Below are 24,120 nucleotides of genomic sequence, written 5' to 3' on the forward strand. Positions count from 1 at the left end.
AGACATGGTACAGGAGATGTCAGGGGCTGTGGAGACATGGTACAGGAGATGTCAGGGGCTGTGCGGACATGATACAGGAGATGTCAGAGGCTGTGCGGACATGGTACAGGAGATGTCAGGGGCTGTGGAGACATGGTACAGGAGATGTCAGGGGCTGTGTGGACATGGTACAGGACATGTCAGGGGCTGTGTGGACATGGTACAGGACATGTCAGGGGCTGTGTGGACATGGTACAGGACATGTCAGGGGCTGTGCGGACATGGTATAGGACATGTCAGGGGCTGTGGAGACATGGTACAGGAGATGTCAGGGGCTGTGTGGACATGGTACAGGAGATGTCAGAGGCTGTGGAGACATGGTACAGGAGATGTCAGGGGCTGTGGAGACATGGTATAGGAGATGTCAGGGGCTGTGGAGACATGGTACAGGAGATGTCAGGGGCTGTGCGGACATGGTACAGGAGATGTCAGGGGCTGTGGAGACATGGTACAGGAGATGTCAGGGGCTGTGGAGACATGGTACAGGAGATGTCAGGGGCTGTGGAGACATGGTACAGGAGATGTCAGGGGCTGTGGGGACATGGTACAGGAGATGTCAGGGGCTGTGTGGACATGGTACAGGAGATGTCAGGGGCTGTGTGGACATGATACAGGAGATGTCAGGGGCTGTGTGGACATGATACAGGAGATGTCAGGGGCTGTGGAGACATGGTACAGGAGATGTCAGGGGCTGTGTGGACATGGTACAGGAGATGTCAGGGGCTGTGTGGACATGGTACAGGAGATGTCAGGGGCTGTGTGGACATGGTACAGGAGATGTCAGAGGCTGTGCGGACATGGTACAGGAGATGTCAGAGGCTGTGTGGACATGGTACAGGAGATGTCAGAGGCTGTGTGGACATGGTACAGGAGATGTCAGAGGCTGTGCGGACATGGTACAGGAAATGTCAGGGGCTGTGAGGACATGGTACAAGAGAGGTCAGGGGCTGTGCGGACATGGTACAAGAGAGGTCAGGGGCTGTGCGGACATGGTACAGGAGATGTCAGAGGCTGTGCGGACATGGTACAGGAGATGTCAGGGGCTGTGCGGACATGGTACAGGAGATGTCAGGGGCTGTGCGGACATGGTACAGGAGATGTCAGGGGCTGTGCGGACATGGTACAGGAGATGTCAGGGGCTGTGCGGACATGGTACAGGAGATGTCAGGGGCTGTGCGGACATGGTACAGGAGATGTCAGGGGCTGTGCGGACATGGTACAGGAGATGTCAGAGGTTGCAGACATGATGGGTGGGATGAGTGGCAGCAGGGGTGGTGGTGAGGGGGGTGGAATCAGTGGAAGCGGTGGTGATGGTGAGGGGGTGGGATAAGTGGCAGCAGGGGTGGTGGGAGCGGTGGTGGTGAGGGGGGTGGGATCAGTGGCATCAGGGGTGGTGGTGAGGGGGTTGGGATAAGTGGCAGCAGGGGTAGTGATGAGGGGGGTGGGATCAGTGGCAGCGGTGGTGGTGATGAGGGGGTGGTGATGAGGGGGGTGGGATCGGTGGCAGTGGTGGTGAGGGGGGTGGGAATCGGTGGCAGTGGTGAGGGGGGTGGGAATCGGCAGTGGTGGTGGTGGTGAGGGGGGTGGGAATCGGTGGCAGTGGTGGTGGTGGTGGTGAGGGGGGTGGGAATCGGTGGCAGTGGTGGTGAGGGGGGTGGGAATCGGTGGCAGTGGTGGTGAGGGGGGTGGGAATAGGTGGCAGTGGTGGTGAGGGGGGTGGGAATCGGTGGCAGTGGTGGTGAGGGGGGTGGGAATAGGTGGCAGTGGTGGTGAGGGGGGTGGGAATCGGTGGCAGTGGTGGTGAGGGGGGTGGGAATCGGTGGCAGTGGTGGTGAGGGGGGTGGGAATAGGTGGCAGTGGTGGTGAGGGGGGTGGGAATCGGTGGCAGTGGTGGTGAGGGGGGTGGGAATTGGTGGCAGTGGTGGTGAGGGGGGTGGGAATAGGTGGTGAGGGGGGTGGGAATCGGTGGCAGTGGTGGTGAGGGGGGTGGGAATAGGTGGCAGTGGTGGTGAGGGGGGTGGGAATCGGTGGCAGTGGTGGTGAGGGGGGTGGGAATCGGTGGCAGTGGTGGTGAGGGGGGTGGGAATCGTTGGCAGTGGTGGTGGTGAGGGGAGATTGGTGGCAGTGGTGATGGGGGGTGCCATCCTCCCCACCGCCACTGCTTCCCCCCCATCCTATTAGGGAGAAGATCTGTGGTGGTCTGGTGGAGGTCGGAGGATGGGATCAATAATTCTGCTGATTTTTTTAGTACTAACTTGGTCAGACTGTGACAGTCGGACTCGATTCCCCGGGTGCTGGGCTGCTGGGCTGGCGTCCGTGTAGTGGGTCCCTCGGCGCCGTCACCGTGACCGTCCGTCTTGCTGACAGACTCAGTCACATGATCCACCGCCGGCCGGCGCCGCCGCTCTGACGTCATGCCGCTCATAGCGGCTGACATAGTACGGACTTCACCAGGGATGCAGCAGTCATCACAGCGCGGCCGCGGGGCGGTCCCAATAGCGGCCGCGTCTTAAAGCGGCCACAATAGCGGCCGCGTCTTAAAGCGGCCACAATAGCGGCCGCGTCTTAAAGCGGCCGCGTCTTAAAGCGGCCACAATAGCGGCCGCGTCTTAAAGCGGCCACAATAGCGGCTGCGTCTTAAAGCGGCCACAATTTTAAAGCGGCCCCAGGGCCGGCGGCCCACCGGGAAATTTCCCGGTATCCCGATAGGCCAGTCCGGCCCTGGGAGGGGGTAAACCCCTAGTTCACAGAGACAGTTTGTGAAGATCCTATGTGCCATTACCATTGCTGAGGCAATATCTCCTTAAGGACACTTTGCGAAGATGCTTCATTTAAGAACACTTTCCGAAGAAACTGCATTGAAAGGACACTTTGCAAAGAAAACTTAATTGAAAAGATACTTTGCAAAAGTTCATTTGGGCCAATGGGCCAGTGTTATGTTAAAGAAAACTTGTGGGAGGTGCTACCTTTTGAAAGAAAAAAAAGGGTTGTGGCTCTTTGTCTCTTTAGAGAGAGGGGTGCCAGAGAGAAAGAACCCCTTCAAATGTTCTTACAGACACTCACAAGTAGGCCAACTATTGATAAGGCTCCAGCAATAACAGCGTGCCGCCAGGAGAAAATGTGTTGCCTCAGTGTTGCAAAGGGTAGAACACTGTGGACACCAGTCTGATGGACTCCACACGTTGTTATCCTAACTTGTGGATCTGACTAGGCTAGGAAAGAGTCAGTATCCTGGTAATTGAGAGGGACTTTGCCTATCGCTAGTCATGTGGTTTCTGAATAGAACCAGTATGGAATATGCTTAGTTAGTCAGAGTGGCAGGTTGTTCTATTTGTCGATTACAGGAACATAACGGGACGACGAGTTAGGAGTTACCCTTAGCGGGCTGGATGCATCAGTTGTCTCTACATGGATGCTGGTGAATAGAGATTCTTCAGAAGGTCATCTCTGCGGAGAGGACACTCTCACTGTGAGTACATAGAATGTAAATTTGCTACACGCTTACACTTTCTTTGCAGGCTTGCAAGGGGTCTCCATGCCTCTTGGTATATTGTCCATGGCCCATTCCTGTGTGTATTTTGTACAGGTATTTTTGTAGGGCCGGATGCCCAGAGCCAATGGGGACATGGCTCATTTTGGCGGGGGGGGGGGGGGGGGTGAATATAGCAACCTCCCATGTAGGTTCTAGAAGAGAGTATATTTTTTTTCTGTTTACCAGAGAGTTTGCCATGTAAATTTAGATTGCTCTCTGCCTACCAGAGAGCAGGATCCATTAATAGGGTCTGCTCATGGTGCTCAGGTGCAGCTCAGCTTGTCTGAGATGTTTCACACTGGTCCAATAGGGAGGCATATTGGACAGTGGGAGGAAACCTGACAAGTGAGGGCATAGGCATTGTTTCAGCCCTGGTGATTGGGAGAGGAAAGTGCCTCGGTGCATGCTGGGTGAATGTATAAATGGCAAGTGCACATGTGATTGGGATCTTCAGCTGCCTATCCTCTGTGGAAGCTGCCATGCGGTGTCAGTCGACCAGAGGGCCCAAAAGTCATATAGGACCTGAACTCAGAGGTCCTGTAGAGCTGACTGGAAGGGAGACACTGGAAAGGATCTGATTATGCCTACAGTGAGTACAGGCACAGTGCTACACTGTGTAAACCAGGCCAATTACCTGTTATGGGTATTGTGGGTGTTTACAAATTGCATTTTAATGGTTTAAATATCAATTGTTTTAGTTGCTAATAGGAGTTCTGTCATTTTTTCAGGTTGTTAGTAAAAAATGTGCTCTGTCAGTAAATTTTCCATGTTTTATCAGTAAAAAAGTTTGTGGTCATAAAGTAAAGCTGACCTTGTGTGTTGAAAACACCCACACTCTCTCTCTTTTTTTAGACACCTATAAACATTTTACAACCATCAGATGTTCAGTGACAATCTAACCATGAAAGTATTTCTCACTATGCACAAATATATCTGTATGGGCACCAGAAACTGGACAAGAGTGCTGTTGTTATTTAGCGGTGTATGGGTACCCAATGGCAGCTCCACTGTTATCTGTACAGTGGAACTACAGTTCTATTCAAAATTATTCAACCCCCACTGAAACTGATTGTTTTGGCCAGTTTGACATTGATTTTGATCATTCAGTCATCCTGCTTACAATTAAATCAAAGAGGCACGTGTAGGTCAGACAAATATAACATAACAGTTATAATGAAATAACCACAAATGTCTTTTCTGTGCTCACATCATTATCAGTTTTATTCAACCCCCAAGTGACATTCAATCTTAGTACTTAGTACAACATCCTTTTACAGTTATAACAGCTTTTAAACGTGAAGCATAGCTTGACACAAGTGTCTTGCAGCGATCTACAGGTATCTTCGCCCATTAGTCAGTTCAGTCACATTCTTAGGCTTGTGCACTGCAACTGCTTTCTTTAAGTCCCACCAGAGGTTCTCAATCGGATTTAAGTCTGGTGAGACTGTGATGGCCACTGCAAAATATTCCAGCCTTTAATCTGCAACCATGCTCTAGTGGACTTGGAGGTATGCTTGGGATCATTGTCCTGTTGAAAGGTCCAACGTCTCCCAAGCCTCAGGTTTGTGACAGACTGCATCACATTGTCATCCAATATCTCCTGGTACTGAAGAGAATTTGTGGTACCTTGCACATGTTGAAGCTTCCCTGTACCTGCAGAAGCAAAACAGCCCCAAAGCATGATTGACCCCCCGCCATACTTCACAGTAGGCAAGGTGTTCTTTTCTTCATAGGCCTTGTTCTTCCTCCTCCAAACATAGCGTTGATCCACGGGCCCAAACAGTTCTAATTTTGTTTCATCAGTCCACAGAACACTATCCCAAAACTTCTGTGGTTTGTCCACATGACTTTTGGCATACTGCAGTCGACTCTTCTTATTCTTTGGAGACAGCAAGGGGGTGCGCCTGGGAGTTCTGGCATGGAGGCCTTCATTACGCAGTGTGCGCCGAATTGTCTGAGCAGAAACTTCAGTACCCACATCTGACAAATCTTTTCTCAGTTCCTCAGCAGTCACACGGGGACTTTTCTCCACTCTACGCTTCAGGTAGCGCACAGCAGTCGAAGTCAGCATCTTCTTTCTGCCACGACCAGGTAGCGTTTCAACAGTGCCCTTTGCCTTGAATTTGCGAATAATGCTTCCCATGGTGTCTCTTGGTATGTTTAACATCTTTGCAATCTTCTTATAGCCATTGCCCTTCCTGTGAAGAGTAATCACCTCTTCTCTTGTCTTCCTGGACCATTCTCTTGACTTCACCATGTTTGTAACCACACCAGTAAATGTCTAGAAGGAGCTGAGTATCACAGTCATTTTAAAGCTGCCTAATTGGTGCTTATTAGGCTTTATTGCTGCTCCCTGACCTCCACAGGTGTTTTCAATACCTGATTGAAAACACTTCAATGAACCTCTGTTCTTCAGAGTGGTAGTCTTTAAGGGGTTGAATAATTGTGTCAATGAAGAATTCACAAAAGAAACATTTACTACTGTATTACAAAACCAATTGATGTCATTTTAGTTGCATATGGTTCTTTAAGAAGTCCTTGTAGGATTTCATTCTGAATACAATTACAAATGTACACTAAATTCCCTAAAACCCTTTACAGCATTGGGGGGGTTGAATAATTTTGAATACAACTGTATACTCACTTTCACTCCAGTGTCATGGTGTCCAGGAGCTTCTGCTGGCCACTAACTTATTCAGCTGGTCTTCTTTGGCTGTTTCCATTGGCCAGACTAGGATGACATAATTTCCGTGCATACACATAAGTTAATTTATCTGGGCATTGCTGAACTTACACACTGAGCTGTGGATGCACAGCTCAGTGTGTAGTGCAGACAGACAGATACAAAACGTTAAAACCTAAGTTTGCCTAAAACAAAATAAAAAAAATCAGCACAAGGGAGGTTACTTGCCTTCAGCAAGATTCCTTGTGCTGCTTTGTCCTCCTTAGGCAGAAATCTTTCTGCTCCAGTGCCCCCTCTCCCACCCTGCTGCACCAACATTCTAGTGCTGCAGGGGTGAATAGAACTAAGGGGTTGTCAGGGTTGGGTTTTGCAGCAGCTCTCTTCTCTGTGCTCAGGCTGTTCAGCTGTCCATTAATTGTCAGCACTCATTGTTTCCTCCGTGGCTCACCTGGTTATTGTTACCTACTAGTCAGTCCCGCCTACAGCCAGCCCATTCTGGCTATTTTATCTGCCTTGTTCATCCCTTTCCTGCCTTCACCTTGTCAACATATCAGGAGTTTCTCTGCTGTGTTCCTGTGAAAGACTTTGCCTGGCTGACATCTCTTCTGGTTCCTGTTCATCTGCCTCCAACTACGCTGATTTCTGGTTTCCTGATCAATGGCTTGTCTGACTTCCCATTTTAGCTTCCGACCCTGTCTTATGTTTTGACCACTTTTACTGTTCTTTACCATTACATTAAAGGTGTGATTTTACTGCATTTTCTGTCTCAGTCTGATTCATGGTCCCTGTCAGGGGTTTTGACACACTCATTAACAGTGCTGACTACGCCTGCCTTTTCTGCCTGTTTCTACTCTGTTACTACAGCTCCTATGAATGAAACCTGATCTATAAATGGAGTTGAAGGACCTATCAATAATCCTACCTCCTCCATTCATAGATCCTGTTTTATTCATAGAAGCTGTAGTAGTGGCTTCTATGAAAGAAGCAGCTAAACGCAAAGGGCGGGCCTAGTTTGCAATCTCATTAAGAGGCTGTCACAGCCCCTTAGTTCTATCAACCAGTACCACACCAGAAGATTACAGCAATAGGGGTGGGGGTGCATCAGAGATGGAAAATTTTGGTGAAAGGGAGACACAGCTCACACGTGCATTTGGAGCTCTATGCACATTCTACAGAGACTGTGAGCAGGCAGGTAGGATTATTTTAGCACAGAAGAAACAATGCATGTCTCTTCTACAATAAAGAGTCTACCTGCTTGCAGTTTTTTAATACTGGACTTTAGTTCTGCTTCAATACCATTTTAACCTCTTCAAGTCCTTAGGTGGTTCAAAAAGTCCTGGACTTGATGTGGTTAAAACAAACACATGGCTGCTACTGTAGCCATGATTTTAGTGTCATTTCTTTCAGCCGGAAACTGTCTGTTTAGTAAAAGTGATCCAGGCGACTCTACAGCCACCTGAGCAGTGGGGAGAAAGTCTGTAGCTTTGAATGGCGGTGACTTTGAGAGCAGGAGGTGAACAGGGAACACCCATCCAACCCTGTGACTAATGACCCTGAAAGCAATGTGTAATATGTGACTTCTTGGTTCACAGATGTTAAGGCTATGTTATGTTCATGGCTACTGTAGCTGAGGATGCAGCTAATCAAGCATGACAAAAGAGAGAGAGAAGACCAAGCGCCGATCTAAGTGTAGCAATAAAGTCAATTTAATAGCAATTTAAAAGAATGTTACTCACAAGCGAGCGTAAAAAGGCCGGCCTGAAGAAGGAGCGCATGCTCCGCAACGCGTCGCCGTTCCACACACCAGCATACCCAGGAAGTGATGTCATAGCCCTCCGACCCAGGGACCCACGCTGCTACACCGCCGCTGAAGGATCTGCACGTCCCCTGCCTCGCAACAGGAGATCGCTGCTCATCCCCCACAGCGCCTGCTCCACAAGGGATCCCGAATGACACCCTGGACGAACAGTGCCCAGATGCCCCATACTTATTGAGATGCCTGTTTTTTACGCTCGCTTGTGAGTAACATTCTTTTAAATTGCTATTAAATTGACTTTATTGCTACACTTAGATCGGCGCTTGGTCTTCTCTCTCTCTTTTGTCTTGGATCCATACAGGGTTACTTCACCCTACAAAGCCTGCAGCCATCAAAGTGTTAGCAATTCCTCTGGACTCTGCCATCTGCTTTTTGCCCATATCCAGATTATCGCAGCAGCTCTTGCCGTCCGATTGCGCCAATCTCCCCCCTTTTTCCAGCTAATCAAGCATGATCTGTTCTTGTTTAGCTGCAGTGGAGGGCAGGGGGGAGGTAAGGGATTTTATAGACCTCCCTACAGAGAACCTGCGGCCTGCCTATGTTATCAAGTAGGGGGGCTTGTTATAGCCTTGTGATGACCATAAAGTTAAAATAGATGTTTTGTTTGTTTTTTTCCAGAATCATACATACCTAGGTGGATGCTGCATTTGTCCCCCACCGCCACTAACACTGAGAACCAAGCGAGCAAACACCACAATCAGGGGTCTATGTCCACGCTCAGTCACCGCTGTCTGCTCTGCGGTGACTGAGCGTGGACATAGCAGCGGAGAAGAATGAACTGCACCCATGTGATCTATAGTCAAAGTACAGCCTCCTTGTTAGGACACATAAATTTAATAAAAATAAAGATACTTCCAAAATGTACTTACATTTTTGGAACTCCCCAACATTGGATTCCAAAATCCTTTTTTGCTACTGTAAACCAGCTTTTTTCCTCCTTTATGTGGGGACCCTGCCCCCCAAGATATAAATTAACCACGTTAATGAGACCCGCTTGGCTCTTCCAGATTGCCAGAAATATTTTTTGGCCACGCAGTTGGTATCAGCTAGGTGGTGGCTATGCCCTTGATCGATTTAATACTGCTATGGTTCTGGAGGCGGCAGTGCTGAATTCCCTGGAGGCTCTCCAGAACCTCTTTTTTGGAGGACTCAAAGTCCCCTACCCATTGACTCCCTCTATGATTACTACTCTCAAGGCCTGGAATCTGGGTTTAATATGCGAAGACCGACCAGGTGATACCATTTCCCCAAACACTCAGTTGTGGTGTAATCTGAATTTACCTAATTTTTATACTCTACCGGATCCATATGCTTGGGCCAAATATAAAATTACGCATATTTCTCACATAATAGTAAAGGCCTCTCTGAGACCCCTCTACTTATTCTGATATCTACAGGTGTCCCATGCTTTCGGCCGCTAATTCCCAGGTGCCTGGTTAAAGCAATCTGGGCTGGAGCTTTTGCTCCGGACAGAGCGCTCAGAAAAACCAACCTTTGTATTGTACAATCACCCTCTCTTGGCCTTCCTCCCTGATCTCTGCATTCTCAGACAGAGGTGGATAAGTGCCATCCCTGATTTGGATGATGAGGATTGGGAAGACGTTTGGGATCTTCTCTTTTGTCACTTGGTTTCCTTAAGGGACAGGCTCATACAGTAGTCCACAGGGCTTACTATACCCCATATAGACTGCATAAAATCGACCCAGTGATCTCCCAGGAGTGTTGGCTGTGCAATCACTCACCCTGTGAATTTACACACATGTTCTGGGGTTGTCCCATCATTTAAAAATACTGGGAGGAAGTGGTTTCCATAGATAATAGGATTGCCAAAATCTCTCTGGCACCTACCATGAGTTTATGTCTGTTGGGGCTGGTTGAGGAGTTGGTCCCTACGGTTGTAAAAAGAACTCTACTCTTTATGTTGGCAAAGCCATCACTATGTCCTGGAAGAAAGCTGCATCCTCTTCTCTTACGTTTCGGAAACACTTGGTTAATGTTAATTTACCCCTGTATAAAGAGATGTATGCAAACAAGGGCTGCCCGATAAAGTATGATAAAGTGTGGTCCAAGTGGCTGGCTTCTTACAGAGTAAATCATACCATGCTTTTTCTGTTAGTCGGGCAACATACATCCCATTTACTGAACTGACGAGATACGATCTTTCCCCTGCGAGGACATACTGCGTCATGCTTTACCATGCAGATTGTTTTGTTTAAGGGCTCTTTCACACGGTCCGCCTCCGTAGGCGTATCCGTGCTGCTCAGCGGGGATCGATCCGCGATCCCCATTGAGCCGGCGGATGACAGCTCCGTCTCCGCTTGCAGTGCGGAGAGGGAGGTGTCACAGCCCCCGCTGCTCTCTATGCGGAATCGGATGAGAGCAGACCGCCTGTCCGCTCTCATCCGATCCGATCCCCAGGACGGATGGAAAATAGGGTTTCCATCCGTCTGGATTTCACGGACAGGATCGGATGCGGATGGCAGCGGACATGTCACCGCTGACATCCGCTGCTCCATAGGGCTGAATGGGGCATCCGATCAGATCCGCCTAAAAAACTGACAGGCGGATCTGATCGGACCGCCCGTGTGAAAGAGCCCTTACTGTCTTGTTTTTTGTTACAATGTATGCTTGAAAACACAAATAAATAGATTTTGGAGAAGAAAAAATAAAACATAGAAGTACAGCCAAATGAGCTTTGGCTGTACTTCTCCTCTAAAGTAATTGTAAAACCTACGTTTTTTTTTTTTCATTAAAATAAAAACAAGGTTTATACTTTCCTGCTCTGTACAGTGGTAATAAATTTCAGACACATAGCAATAAGGTGACCCATTAGCTGATCTGACAGGTTTGCTAATGTGACAGAACATCGGCGACTTATGACTATAAGTTAGGCGCTGAGCAGTGCCGGATGTACCAAGATGGCTGTCGCCACCTTCTTCTGCAGGTTTTTAAAATTACCCACTTCAGCTCCGGAAGGTTTTACCCCCTTCCTGACCAGGCCATTTATTGTGATTCGGCACTGTGTTGCTTTAACTGACAACTGCGTGCGGCACTGTACCCAAATAAAACTGACTTTTTTTTTCTCCCACAAATAGAGCTTTCTTTTGGTGGTATTTGATCACCTGTGCCGTTTTTATTTTTTGCGCTATAAACAAAAAAGAATCACAATTTTGAAAAAAAAAATATATTTTGTACTTTCTGCTATAAAACATATCCAACAAAAAAATTAAAAAAAAATCTAATTTTTTTCATCAATTTAGGCCAATATGTATTCTGTTACATATTTTTTATATTGATTGGTTTGCACAAAAGTTAGAACGTCTACAAACTATGGGATACATTTATCAATTTTTTTTTTATTGTTTTTAATAGTAATGACGGCGATCAGCGATTATTAGCGGGACTGCGACATTGTGGCGGTCTAAGCATATATGTTCACTTTATTGCTATAAGGAGTTTGAAATTCAAGGATTGGCTGTAACAAGGTGTCTGCTGCCACCCTCTGACTGCAGGTGTTCTGTCAGATTAGCAAATCTGCTAGCGGTGGAACGCATGCGCAGTAAGTATTTTTGACAAGTCAGCTGACGGAACATCACTTCCATGAACTAATCTGACAGAACACCAGCCCAATGTAAACCAGGACATTTTTTTTTTTTTTTTTAAGCATTAGATCAATGTTTTTTTTTTTGGTTGGATCTCATGCTTTACATTATAGAGGAGAAATGTGGGGTCCTATTGACCCCAGCTCTCTTCAAAAAGACCTATTACTGCTTACATTGTTTACATTCCTTGCGACAGTAATAAAATAAAAAAAATTAAATAAAATGAATGTTAAAAAACAAAAAATGTTTAAAAAAAATGTGTTTGAAGAATCGCTGCGCAAATACAGTACTGTGTGACTAAAAAAATTCAGTGCTATTTTATTCTCTATGGCCTCTACTAAAAAAAAAAAAAAAAAAAAAAAAAAGTATATAATGTTGGGGGTTCTAAGTAACACAGATTTTTACATACATGAGAGAAATGTCAGAATTAGCCCGGAAAGCAAGTTGTTGAGGTTTCATTCGCATATAGAAGTTTTGGATCAGGGGCAGAATCGCCACAATTCTGCCCACGATCTTGAATCATTGAAAGTCGCGGGACACCTGTGTGATTCCTGTGACTTGCAATAGCACCCCAAACGCAGTGCGATTTTGCTGCGATTGTCGGCCTACAAATCGTGCAACCAGAATCGCGGGACACCTGTCACTCAAAATAAGCTCTTCTACTTCTTTTGGGCAACAGGCGCCCTGCGATTCTGTTTGAGCGATTTTACTGCGATCCATTGGGCGACAATCGTGGCAAAATCATGCCACGTTTGGGGTGCCTTTGCAAGTCACGGGAATTGCACGGGCGTCTGGCAATGGTTCGGGATCGCAAGCAGAATCGCGGCAATCCAAAACGCCTATATGTGGATGGAGCTTTAAGGCCCTGTTCACACCTGAGCGTTTTTAAGCTCGTAAAACGCTCATCTCTGAAGTCTCCAAATGCCCAACAAGCAAAATGCCATTCATTTCAATGTCCCCTGTTCACATATCAGCGTTTTGTCACCTGAGGCAAAACGCCTGAAGCTCAAAAAAGCACATGAGCTTCATTTTTTGGGTCCTTTCACACGGAACCGAGTCCGTTCTGCTCAGCGGGGGATCGATCCGCTGATCCCCGCTTAGCAGGTGGATGACAGCTCCGTCTCTGCTCTGTGTGCAGAGATGGAGCTGTCAGATCCCTGCTGTCCCCTATGGGGAGACTGGATGAGAACAGACTGCCTGTCCGTTCTCATCCGATCCGATAGATGGAAAATAGGGTTTCCATCCGTCCGGATAGCAGCGGGTGTCAGAGGAGGTGTCTCCGCTGACATCCGCTGCCCCATAGGGATGCATTGAGGATCCGATCAGATCCACCTAAAAAAACAGACCGGCGGATTGGATCGCCCGTGTGAAAGGGGCCTTAGGCAGATTACAGGCGTTTTTGTTAGCTGTCAATGCCTGCTTCCAAACACCTGCAAAAAACGCCAGAAAATGATACATTTAGGTGTGAATGGAGCCTTTGGGAAGTTGAAAAGAATAAACAGGATCAACAGGTACATATATAATACAACTGTGGTAAAAGTGCCCTGTATTGAAGTGAATAAAACAAATTCTAGTGGCAGACAACCTCACATTTTTATTATTATTCCCCCCTCCTTCTTCCTTCCTCTCACCAGGTGACAGCACCGCCTCGCACGCGCACTGCTCCCACTAAGGTAAAGTCCGGAGATGCGCGCGCAGCTCGACGCCTCGGCCGCCGCTCAGTCAGCTGACTCGAAGTTGTGCGTGCGCGCGCACCTCCCCCTTCCCGTATACAGAGTACGGAGCCGCGAGGACACTCAGCGCGTGAGCACACACCTGGATAAGCCAGCGAGAGATCAAAGGCGCGCGCTGGGGGAAGGGGGAGGTGGAGCTGAGCGCGAGACCTGGGCGGGAGAATATACCTGTTGACCCCCCCCTCTCTCCTCCCCACCTTACATAGAAGCTGACACCTCTGTACAGGTCCGGCCGGCGCTGTGGGCGGTCCGGCGTTGTTGCTGTTAAATATTAATAACACGAGAGACCCAAGGAAAAAAAAAGGGGCAGGGGGGTGGCCGTGTGAGGTGTCGGGAGCCCCGTCTAGGCTGCTCATGTGAGCTCACCTGAGTGACAAGCAGTGTACGGGGACTAGTGAGAGGCGCCCCCCCCTCCCCTTAGAGGACAGGTGTGTGACCCCTCCCTCCTCCTCCGAGTTCCCAGTGTGGGCGGGGCGCGGTGTTCCCTCTCCTGGTATCAGAGTCCTACAGGAAAGGTGATAGGCTCCCAGGCCTAGTGAGGGGGCGGAGCCTGAACACTCCTTCCCTGGGGCCTACACATACACCCTGGGGGGATCAGAGTGAGATTCCAGGTGTCACCCCTTGGGGCAGTGTCTGAGTCCTCCTGTCAGTCTATAGGTATGGCCACCCTACACTAGTCCTCCTATTAGAGCAGTGATTGGGCTTTTCCTGTGATTGCTGTGTCCTGAGGAGATCCCAGTCTGATCAGTTCATCCTGTCCAATGCTGTGTACACAGAGGATATAAAATGTCCACTCGGACCCCGCTACCAACTGTCAATGAACGCGATGCTGACCAAGTAAGTGAAAAGGCCCAAATAAATATTGTGTGCTGGTGGTGTGTGCATGAACTGCGCTGATCTGTGTGTGTAGGGGGGTGTACACCCCAATGTGTGCTGTATAGTGTATTCTCAGGGCGCTGTCACTCTACCTCGCTGGGGTTTGGCCGCACTGTGCCCGCGCTTTCTCATAGACTTCTATGAGATTTGTGCATTTTCTGAAGTTGCACTCAATGTCACACATGCTTCATCTTTAGTGAGCTTTCCGAAACGCACAAAAAGGGACATAATAGAAGTCAATGGGAACCCGTGCAAAAGCCACAGGTGCACTCCAGCAAACTTCAACAGGGCAGTGTGAAGGCTCCCGTGTACCGTAATTCCTGACACCGTAAAGTGATTGTAAAGTCTTGTGTTTTTTTTTTTTTTTTTGTAAATGACATGTTATACTTGTCGCTAGGAAACCACCGATTGGATATAAGGATCGGATATCGGCGCCAAAATAGCTGGGTAAAATTAACCGATCCACGGGCCGATCCGGTTTTGCTGAGTCCTGATGTAACGTTAGAAAACCATACCTCGTGAAAATTCCATACCTCGTCCCTTCCGGTGCACATACGTCATGGAACAGCTGAGCAGGTTACCATTGCGCATGCTCAGAGGTCCGGAGGGTAGGGAATTTTGACGGGGTAGTGTGTTTTAACGTTACACCGCATCAGCTGTTGCCGCGGTAACATCAAAACATCTCGGCTGCAACATGAAATCATCTCCGCTCCTACCCCTGACACTTCCCTGATCTCGGCTACTAAGCCCCCGTTCACACTAAGGCGACCTGTCAGGCGACCTGGTCGCCGTAGGTCGCCTCCCATAGGGAAGCTGCGGACCCGTTCTAATAGGAGCGACACAAGTCGCTCCGACTTAGAAAAAGGGTCCGGAGCTTCTTTGGGGCGACCAGGAGGCGACCGCCATAGACTTCAATGTTATGAAGTCCGTGGCGGCCGCTCCGAGGTCGCGGCGCGCTGCTCGCACCGCGACCTCGGAGGTCGCGGTGCGAAGTAGCGTCGCTCGTATGTGAACGGGCACTAAATGTAAAAGCGGCGGGTGTATGAAAATATAAATCACGGAGATCTCTGCTCCGTGATTTATATTTTCATAGACCCGCCTCCGGAAGTGACGAGGGTAGGGTTTTTTCACGGAACACCGGCTCAGCCATCCCTTACTTGGTGTAGTAGTATGGGATGGGAGCCACTACTTCCAGTTGGTTTTGCACAGGGCAGCCCGGATTCTTCTCTTCTTGGGTCCTTAGTTTCTGCTCCAAGCCCCTCCCTCCTGTAGAGTGCCCCCAAAATAAGAAGCTTGCTATGGGGGAACTCGAGCTGCAGCTCAGTGTATCCATTCAGACACAGAGATGTGTCTCTCTCCTGAGTGGCTAACTGACTTTGACAGCCACGGGAGCCAATGGCGCTGCGGCTGTACCTTGGCCAATCGGAGAGTCCCGTGTGGCTGAGGGACTTGTGGGCATAGTTGGACAGAGATGGTGCTCAGGTAAGTATTAGGAGGCGCTGGGGAGGCTACTACACTCAGAAGGCATTTTTATCTTAATGCATTAAGATAAAAAAGCCTTCTGACTTTACAACTCCTTTCAAAGTGATTGTAATCGATCAACCCATCTAGTTTAAAATAGAAATGAAAGGCAAAACATTTGTGCATAGCTGTAAGAAAAAAAAAAAATATATTTCACACGTTTTTTTTTCCCCCCGATCATTTTCCCTCTATTCTCAGCTGCATAAGAGCTAGGGGAGGAGAAGCAGCAGTACACTGAGCTTCCCAGTGAATGGCTGTGCAACTGGGGGCTTGTTAGGACAAATCTGATCATTGGAGGAGAGCAGGCTGAGTTTCCAGCACAGCTAGATAACTGACCACGGTGTGCTCTCCTGCTTAGTGTGATCAGTTTTTAATAGGAAAGCAGAGGGACTGGCAGGAACACCAGGGATTTCACATAAAGGAAGCAATACAAAGAAAACAGGAGACTTTCTCATACAACTACATGGTACAGGAGGCACATATCAGGAATATGAAATCAATTTTCCTCCAGACTTAGAGTGCCTCCTAGTCCTTTGTGACCTTATCACTTATGTATTTATACATGTTGATCAGATCCTCCCTAAGGGTGTTTTCACACTTGATGCGATTGCTTGGTCCGAACCCGAGTCCGATTGCTCCCCCCTCCCCCTGCCCCCGATGGACTGTGTTCACATTTGATTTTGTATCCGAACCGCGGTACACTTGTGTCATCAAGCTGCAGCCGGCGCATACTCATGTTGCTTGGCAACCGCTGTAAACAAGAAGGTGCCAGAATGGATAGAATTGCTTGCTTTGGTACGATTTGCGTTCTCATCAGAAGCGAACCGTACTGGAGTTCACATGAACCGTACCCCAGACCACCCTTTTTGTGGACTCGGGTACGGGTCGCGGGTGCGCACCCGAGTTCAAAGACAGCGTTCACGTCATCAAAAAGAACCGAATTCTGACATCAATCGAACCCGGGTGCGCACCAAAAGTGCTAGTGTCAAAACACCCTAAATTCAGTTCCCTAAATTCTGTTCCTCTAATCTTTCCTCATAACTGAGCTCTCCATGCCTCTTATCAGTTTGGTTGCCCTTCTCTGCCCTTTCTCCAGTTCTCCAATATCCTTTTTATGAACTGATGCCCAAAACTGAACTGTATACTCACCCGGTCCTTCGTTCCATCGGAACACAGCACTCCCCCGCAGTTCATTGGTGGACTGTTCCCTGTCCATGGAGCCTTTTCTGGGTGTGATTACATAAGGAATAGTCCACAACTCAAGACTGCTGAAGTGTGAGGGTGCCGGACTGGTCTTGTGCTGGAAGGATTGGAGGATTAGGGAAGTATGTCTCCTCACCCTTGGGGGGAAAAAAAAACAAACACAGCCCCACTGCATGGGAAAACTTAATTTTTTTTTTTTTTTTGTTTTCCTGGAGTTGGGCTTTAAAAATGAATTCCAGGGATGGATATATTTTGACAGCCTCAGCCCTGTTCCTGTGAGCTGTGTGAAGGAGGGTGTGTCCCTTCATCAAATCCGCTCTCAAAGCTCTCCTCGCTGAGCTCTGCCGAGTGTAATCCTCAGCTCTCCGCCCCCTTTTTTTTTTTTTTTCTAACAGCTCAGACAAGTTTCTTTTTTTTAATTCTGCACTTTGAATTGATGTAGAGAACTACAGATAAACCGGTACAACCTATGTAGGAGGATTTGTTTAATCTGTGTATCACCTGAGGCCAGTCACTTTATTACATATATTACAAAAAGGAGAGAAATGGGTATCTTGGGACTTTAACGGTGCATATTAGCTTGGGGTATTGATCTAGTCAAAGCACATAATGTAAAAAAAGTATCAAACATTTTTATTGAAATACATTTACATTATGTGTTTTGACTAGATCAATACCCCAAGCTAATATGCACCGTTAAAGTCCCAAGATACCCATTTCTCTCCTTCTTGTAATGTTTGTGGGGATGTTGGTGCATTGTTAGGTTTATCAAATTGGCACCATCTTTTTGATTCCTTTTATTACATATATGCGAGGTAATACAACCACTTTAAAGGGTTCGTTCATCTTTACCAAATAACGGCCTATGCAGGTAAGCCCCGGTTCACACTACCACAGCTTTGATTCCAACATCCCAGCGCGACTTCACCGCAGCTTGCATACGACTTCTACAACAGAAGTCAATGCAAGTCGTGACGAAGTTGCTCCAAAAGTAGTGCAGGAACCTTTTTCTAAGCCGAAAAAGCCTAAGACGCACCAATTAATACGGTTCCATTGCGGTTAATGGGGTGTGACTTTTCATGCGACTTTGAACTGTCAAGTCGCGGCAGTGTGAACCAGGGCTTAGGGTTGTTTGTAGATGAAAACAAGCTGTGCAACTTTGACCAAAATAGAATAATGTCCTTGCTTTAGGTGTAGGCCTTTTATGTACCTTCTGAAGCCTGACCTGAAAACTCCCAGGACGTTGCTAAGCGAAGCGCGGTTATTACAGTTCGCATTCACCGTCACGGGAGTGAGCTCTTTCTCTGATTCAGACCCCCTCACATGTGCTTTCTCTCCCCTGATGGCATGGCTCTGAGCTCAGTATTTTAGAGGAGGTATACAGTAATAGCTGGGCCTTGCTGAGCAACGTCCTGGGAGTTTTGTGGTCAGGCTTCATGAGGTACGTAAATGGCCTGCACCTATAGCAAGAGCATTATTCAATTTTAGTCAGAGCTGCACAGTTTGTTTTTATTTACAGACGCCCCTTAACTGCATTGACAGCTGTTTGAGAGAAGTGAACTAACCCTTTAACTGCTTGCCGTCTGCGCTATAGCCGAAAGACGGCTACAGTGCTGGCTTCTTATGCCAGGAGTGTGGTGCGTTCTGTGATCGCCAAGTCCTTAGGACTCAGCTGATCACAGATTGGGGTAAAGGGTCAATCAGTGGGCCTCTACCATGTGATAAACTGTTAGCCAATGACAGCTGATCACAGGATGTAAACAGAAGCTGGTTATTGGCTTTTCTCTCCTCACACTAACCGCATGCGGAGAGAGGAGCCGATAACTGGCTTGTGTTAAGCCCTGTACACACGTACCGATTGTCGGCCGAAGGATCGGCCGTCTTTTGTCCAGTGTTGTTGTGTTGGTTGAAATGTGCTCAAGACTGCACACAAATTTTGTCGGTCAACAACAACCAACTTCAGAAGTGATGTCATGTGCTGGTTTACTTTCCGTGTGTTTTTTCTTCTCTGAGCATGCCCAGTCTTGCTCATCTGGCTTTTGTCGGCCGAAATCTGTACTGACTGACGAACAATCGGCCGTTCTGGTGTTGGCCAACAAAAATTTTTTAGCATGCAGACCAGATTTTGTTCGGCCAAAAAGTCGCAGTCGGTTGTCGGAAGTATCATACTAACAAGCCGACAATCGGCCGGTCGGACGTTGGCCGAATATTTACGTCCGACAATCGGTACGTGTGTACGGGGCTTTAGGGACATGGGCACTAATTATCAGTGCAGTCCATTCAGTGCCAATCAGTGCCCACCTATCAGTGCTGTCTCATCAGTGCACATCACTGAAGGAGAAAAATTGCCTGTTTTGCAAAATTTAATAAACTATAAAAAATGTTTTTGTTTTTTTTTCACAATTTTCGGTCCTTTTTCGTTTGTTTAGGAAAAAATAAAAAACCCAGTGGTGATTATCACCAAAATAAAGCTCTATTTGTCTGAAAAAAATGGTAAAAATTTCATATGCATGCAGTGTTGCATGACCGCACCTTTTGTCATTCAAGGTGTGACAGTGCTGAAAGCTGAAAATTGGCCTGGGCAGGAAGGGGGTAAAAGTGCCCAGTAGGCAAGGGGCTAGGGAACTCTGGAGGAACCCTAGGGTTCAGCAGAACCGTAGTTGAGAGAGGCTACTCTAGAAGCTGGAAGTCACTGCAGTAGCCACTGCTCCTCCAGTGGACACCGCTATCTTCCAGGTACCATGCCGAATGGCTGTTCTACTGCATTCTGAACACAAGAGGTCGCCCGCTTGGCATGGGCACCATTTCGAGATTGCTTTACATTTCCTCAATGAATGCAAAATGTTCTCTTATTGGAGAAGTTGAGTGGTGATGTCACGGTCTCCATCTTGTCTGTTTAGAGAATGGCAGCTGCTCAGCATGGAACCTGGAAGCTAGTAGAGATTGCTGAATTAGTGGTGCCTATTAGAGTAGACTCCAGCTTCTAGGAGGATCCCATAGATTTGGTATAAGCACCGTAGTTACATTATCCATATCTAAAATTCCTCTTTAACCACTTCCATACCTGGCCTATTCTGGCTTTCCTCTCCTAAATGTAAAAATCATCATTTCTCTTTCGTTCATTAATGGACACAGCTTCAGCTCTTTATAACCGTTGGGTTATACTGCCTCCCTACAGGAGTAGGACATTATGGCAGAAAACCCAGCGACCCGATGATCAACTGTGCAGTGGGGTTGGGCCGGGGGGGGGGGGGGGGGTTGTACCTGGTCGGGGCTCCGGCCAGGGTTCCTCTCTTCTGAGGATCGTTTGGCGCTTGTGCCTGGCGACCGGGTGGTTCTGCCAACACGGAGAGGGTTGTCCCTTGCATCCTTGCAGTGTTTTACACTTATTGTGGGGTCCCCCTGGTGACTTATGGAGTCTTTGGAGCACATCTCCTCACCTGATCCCCTCTCTGAGTCTGCGGCACCCTCCGGGTCCCAACAATTCATCAATGCACTGACGGCGGTCCTGGAGTCCTTTGTGTCCCGGGTGGAGGTGGTCTTCAGGCGTTGGGCTAGCAAAAAGCGCCCCCCCCAACCTTCCTCTGCCTCATCGGATCCTGAATCTGATTTGGCCACCGCAGACGTGGGTCACCCTGCTGGGTCTGCTACCACACGCCCGGAATCCTCTGATACTGAGGATGATTCCTCCACATCTGCAACCGTGCACGAAAAGGTGCTGGCGAAAGCACTGATTGTATCTGTGCGCGAGACCTTGAAGATGGAGGATGTAGCTGCGACGGAGGCACAGGTTCCCTTTGGCGCTCACAAGCCATCCAGAGCGGCAAAGGTGTTTTCTTTCCCCACCTATTTTGACAGAATTGTCGCTAAAGAGTGGGGATGGCCAAAGCGTTCTGTGGGGGTCCCCAAGTGCCTTACTAGGTGTTGCCCCTATGAGGAGTCCCTTATTAAGAAGTGGACTGTTCCACCAGTGGTGGACCCTCCGGTTTCCAGATTGAACAAAGCAACCATGATTCTGATCTCTGTACGCTATGTTTGAGTTGGTCTTGGTTCTATTTGTGTTCTCTGTAAACTGGAGGGAACTTTTTTATTTTTTTTTTTTTGTATTTTTGTATTTTTTGGAGTTAGAGCAGCCATTGTTCTACTCTATAATACTGGTGCTATGAAGAACTACCTGAATACGTTGCATGTTTTCAGTATGTCTTCTAAAACTGGCGGCAAAGTGTTGGACCTTTTTAAACTGCCATACCACTAGGAAAGTGGCATGAATACTTTTCTTGAATTCCCCTGAGTGTTCCTGGAACAATAATGCTGTATCTGATGGCAGGCGTAACAGACACGCCTTTAGGACCTATTCATACCAGTCCGGTCTGCTGCTGTGAAACGCATATGGTAATGTACGTTGGTTTGCGCATTCAGTTTTTTAATTTATGGAGCGCTGACATTTTTTATGCTTTGGTTTTGCATATATTGTAGTTCACATCCGTCCCTACCCTTAAGGAGCTTACTAAGGTCCCTATCTCAATTTTTTTTAAACACACATACTAGGGACAATTTAGACAGGAGCCAGTTAACCTACCAGCATGTCTTTGTAGTGTGGGAGGAAATCCGAGAACCCAGTCACAGGGAGAACATGTAAATGCCATGCAGGTAGTGTTCTGGTTGGGTTTTGAACCTGCGTTGCGTTAGAGCAGCCCATGGCACCACAACAGACCAGAAAATGTGCATGAAATCTTTTTTGGCAGCGCATATACTGTGCTGGAAAGGATCATTGGGGCACCATTCAGAATGAATGGCACTGTATTGTGCCAGTGTATTGCCACATTTTTAGAAAAAAAAAAAACACATATTAAATTGGATTTTCAAACCTTTTTCTGAAAAATAAAATCTGGAGGCCACCATTGCTCAATTGTCAATGTTAATGTGATTGTAAAATATGGGCCCTGCTCTCTCCTCACTGGTTGTGATTGACAGCAGTGGTATTGGGCTCAGGTAAGTATAAGGGGAGGGGGGGGAGAGCATAGAATGCATTATGGTTGGGGGGGAAAAAACAACAAAAACTTTTTTGCCTTCTAGAACCCTTTTAATTACCTGGCTGTCCATGTTCTTTGTCTGGCTGTGATGTTGATTTACTGGCTACTGGACAAGGTCAAGTACTATGCAGAAAGACTCCTGACTTCAATCTGACTTTTTTAATCTGCATACTTGTTTCAGGTCAGTGACCGTATTGAAACCAGCAGATCAACATCATAGACAACCAAGCAGCATTATAAGGCTGCATTCGCAACACAGCCAATGATTACCTGCGGTGATTGCTGCTTCATGCACTTTTTTTTTTATACGTGCGCCCACTGGGCACGCTGTATAAACTGTATGTAGCCTCAGCTATATACAGTATACCACACTGTGTTCCGGAACAAAATGGAATGGGTCTTAGTGGCACTTAGCCATTCATAGGCAGCTTTGAATTCTATCAGTGAATACAAAGCTTCTACTGATTGGCCAAGTCGGAGATTGTAACATCATCCTGCCCCTCCGACTCATTTATTGAATACAAAGCTGCCTATGAATGGCTAGATGCTGCTCAGACCGACTCTAGTTCCAGGTGTGAGACCGGAAGGAATCGTCTCGCACGTGAAGCACAGCTCTGTATACTGTATGGAGCGGAATCTACATCCAGTTTATACAGCTCGTTCAGCTTAGCCCAAACAAACTATTTAAAGTGGGGGTAAACCTGGGCATCAGCTTTAGAGGCTCAGTGGGTGCAACTGGCTGCTAAAGGTGGCAAAAACAGCTGCTGGAATCTGCAAATTCTTGCCCCTGTCATTCACACTGGGCCAAATTGCTGCTGTGAATGTAGCCTAAGGCTCCATGTACACGGGACGTTGTTAAAAGTCTCTTTGAATGCTGGAATTTTTAGGACGTTTGAAACGTCCGTTCGGTCGCGTTTGTACCCGCGTTTAGCGGGCGTTTGCGTTTAGAACCGTTCCTAGAGGTCAAAAAAATTATTCCCCTTTAAAATGGAAAAACGCTAAATGCGGGTCATCGCGTTTGGACGCGTACAGACGCGTTCGGACGCGTTTGTGCGTTTGAAACGCCGGGAAACACACGTTCGAACGCAAATAATTGCGTTCTAAAAACAGTCCCTGAACGCAACTGCCTGCAAATGACTGTAAACGACCTGTTGTACATGGACAGATAAGATAACATAGAGGTGGGTTCAGGGGCTTCTGAAAAAAACGCCCAACTGCTCCTAAACGGCCATTTCCAGCGTCCCATGTACATGGAGCCTTAGGAGATGGTCAGCAGTGGCAGTCCTATATTTCTCTCATTACAAGTTTAGGCTGGCCATGGGCAGCACTAATTTCACACAATGCCTGCTGAATTGAATGAAATTCAATCAGTGGGTGGCCCTGTCGGCGCTACCTGGGTCAACAAAAGTGAATTTAACAATTGAAGGAACCAGAGCAAAATTATCGGCCAAACAGTGACTGCATAATATCAGAAGCAGCCTCTGTTCAGGTGATCAGCCACCTGTGGGCTCTGTGTCTGTCTGAATCCAATAGCTGGCAGCAGGAATTCCTCCATTCACATTGTTGGCATAGATGAGGAAATCAGTTGATTTCTCTTGTTCAGCCCATTGGAAACAGAGCTGTGTATGACAGCCCTACTTCCAATGTCTTATCTATAATTACCATTGTGACATGTTCTGCCAGTGTCTCCTAATAGAATTCTGGAATGTTTACTCACTTCATCTGCATAGGATGCTGTTGGTTTAGTGATGAGTTATTTAGAAAATATTTCTAGGATTAGGGTTCTTATTCCTAGGACTGATTTACTAAAGTGTAAAGCTTTCTGAAGAGAACCTGTTCACCTCACCGTCCAGTACAGGAGAAACACATGTTTGGACCGTGAAGTATATGCAGATTTATTTCCTCTTAAGGGACCACTATCTCAATAACATTGGAGGAATGTACTAAAATTAGGGCAGACAGAATCTGCAGTAACTGTGCATAATGACCAATCAGCAGCTATCTTCAACTTGTTAAGTTTAGCTTTCAATCTTTAATAGCCATTCAAACCCCTTTGTGTCAACTTGTGTGCATGTAACCAGG

General features: G+C 47.5%; 1 protein-coding gene across 2 annotated transcripts in view; it reads left to right on the forward strand.

The window, feature by feature from the left end:
• Window positions 1-13,412: 13,412 nt before the first annotated feature.
• Window positions 13,413-24,120, forward strand: part of MARK2 (microtubule affinity regulating kinase 2) — a 251,027-nt gene continuing 240,319 nt past the window's right edge. For both annotated transcript variants that reach the window (XM_082269944.1, XM_082269939.1), the window contains exon 1: window positions 13,413-14,242. In XM_082269944.1, the coding sequence (XP_082126070.1) occupies window positions 14,192-14,242 (51 nt within the window). In that variant the 5' untranslated portion in view covers window positions 13,413-14,191. The remainder of the gene's footprint in view (window positions 14,243-24,120) is intronic.

The sequence above is a fragment of the Pelophylax lessonae genome (assembly GCF_965119305.1).
Source record: "Pelophylax lessonae genome assembly, chromosome: 10".
NCBI classification, from domain to species: domain Eukaryota; kingdom Metazoa; phylum Chordata; class Amphibia; order Anura; family Ranidae; genus Pelophylax; species Pelophylax lessonae.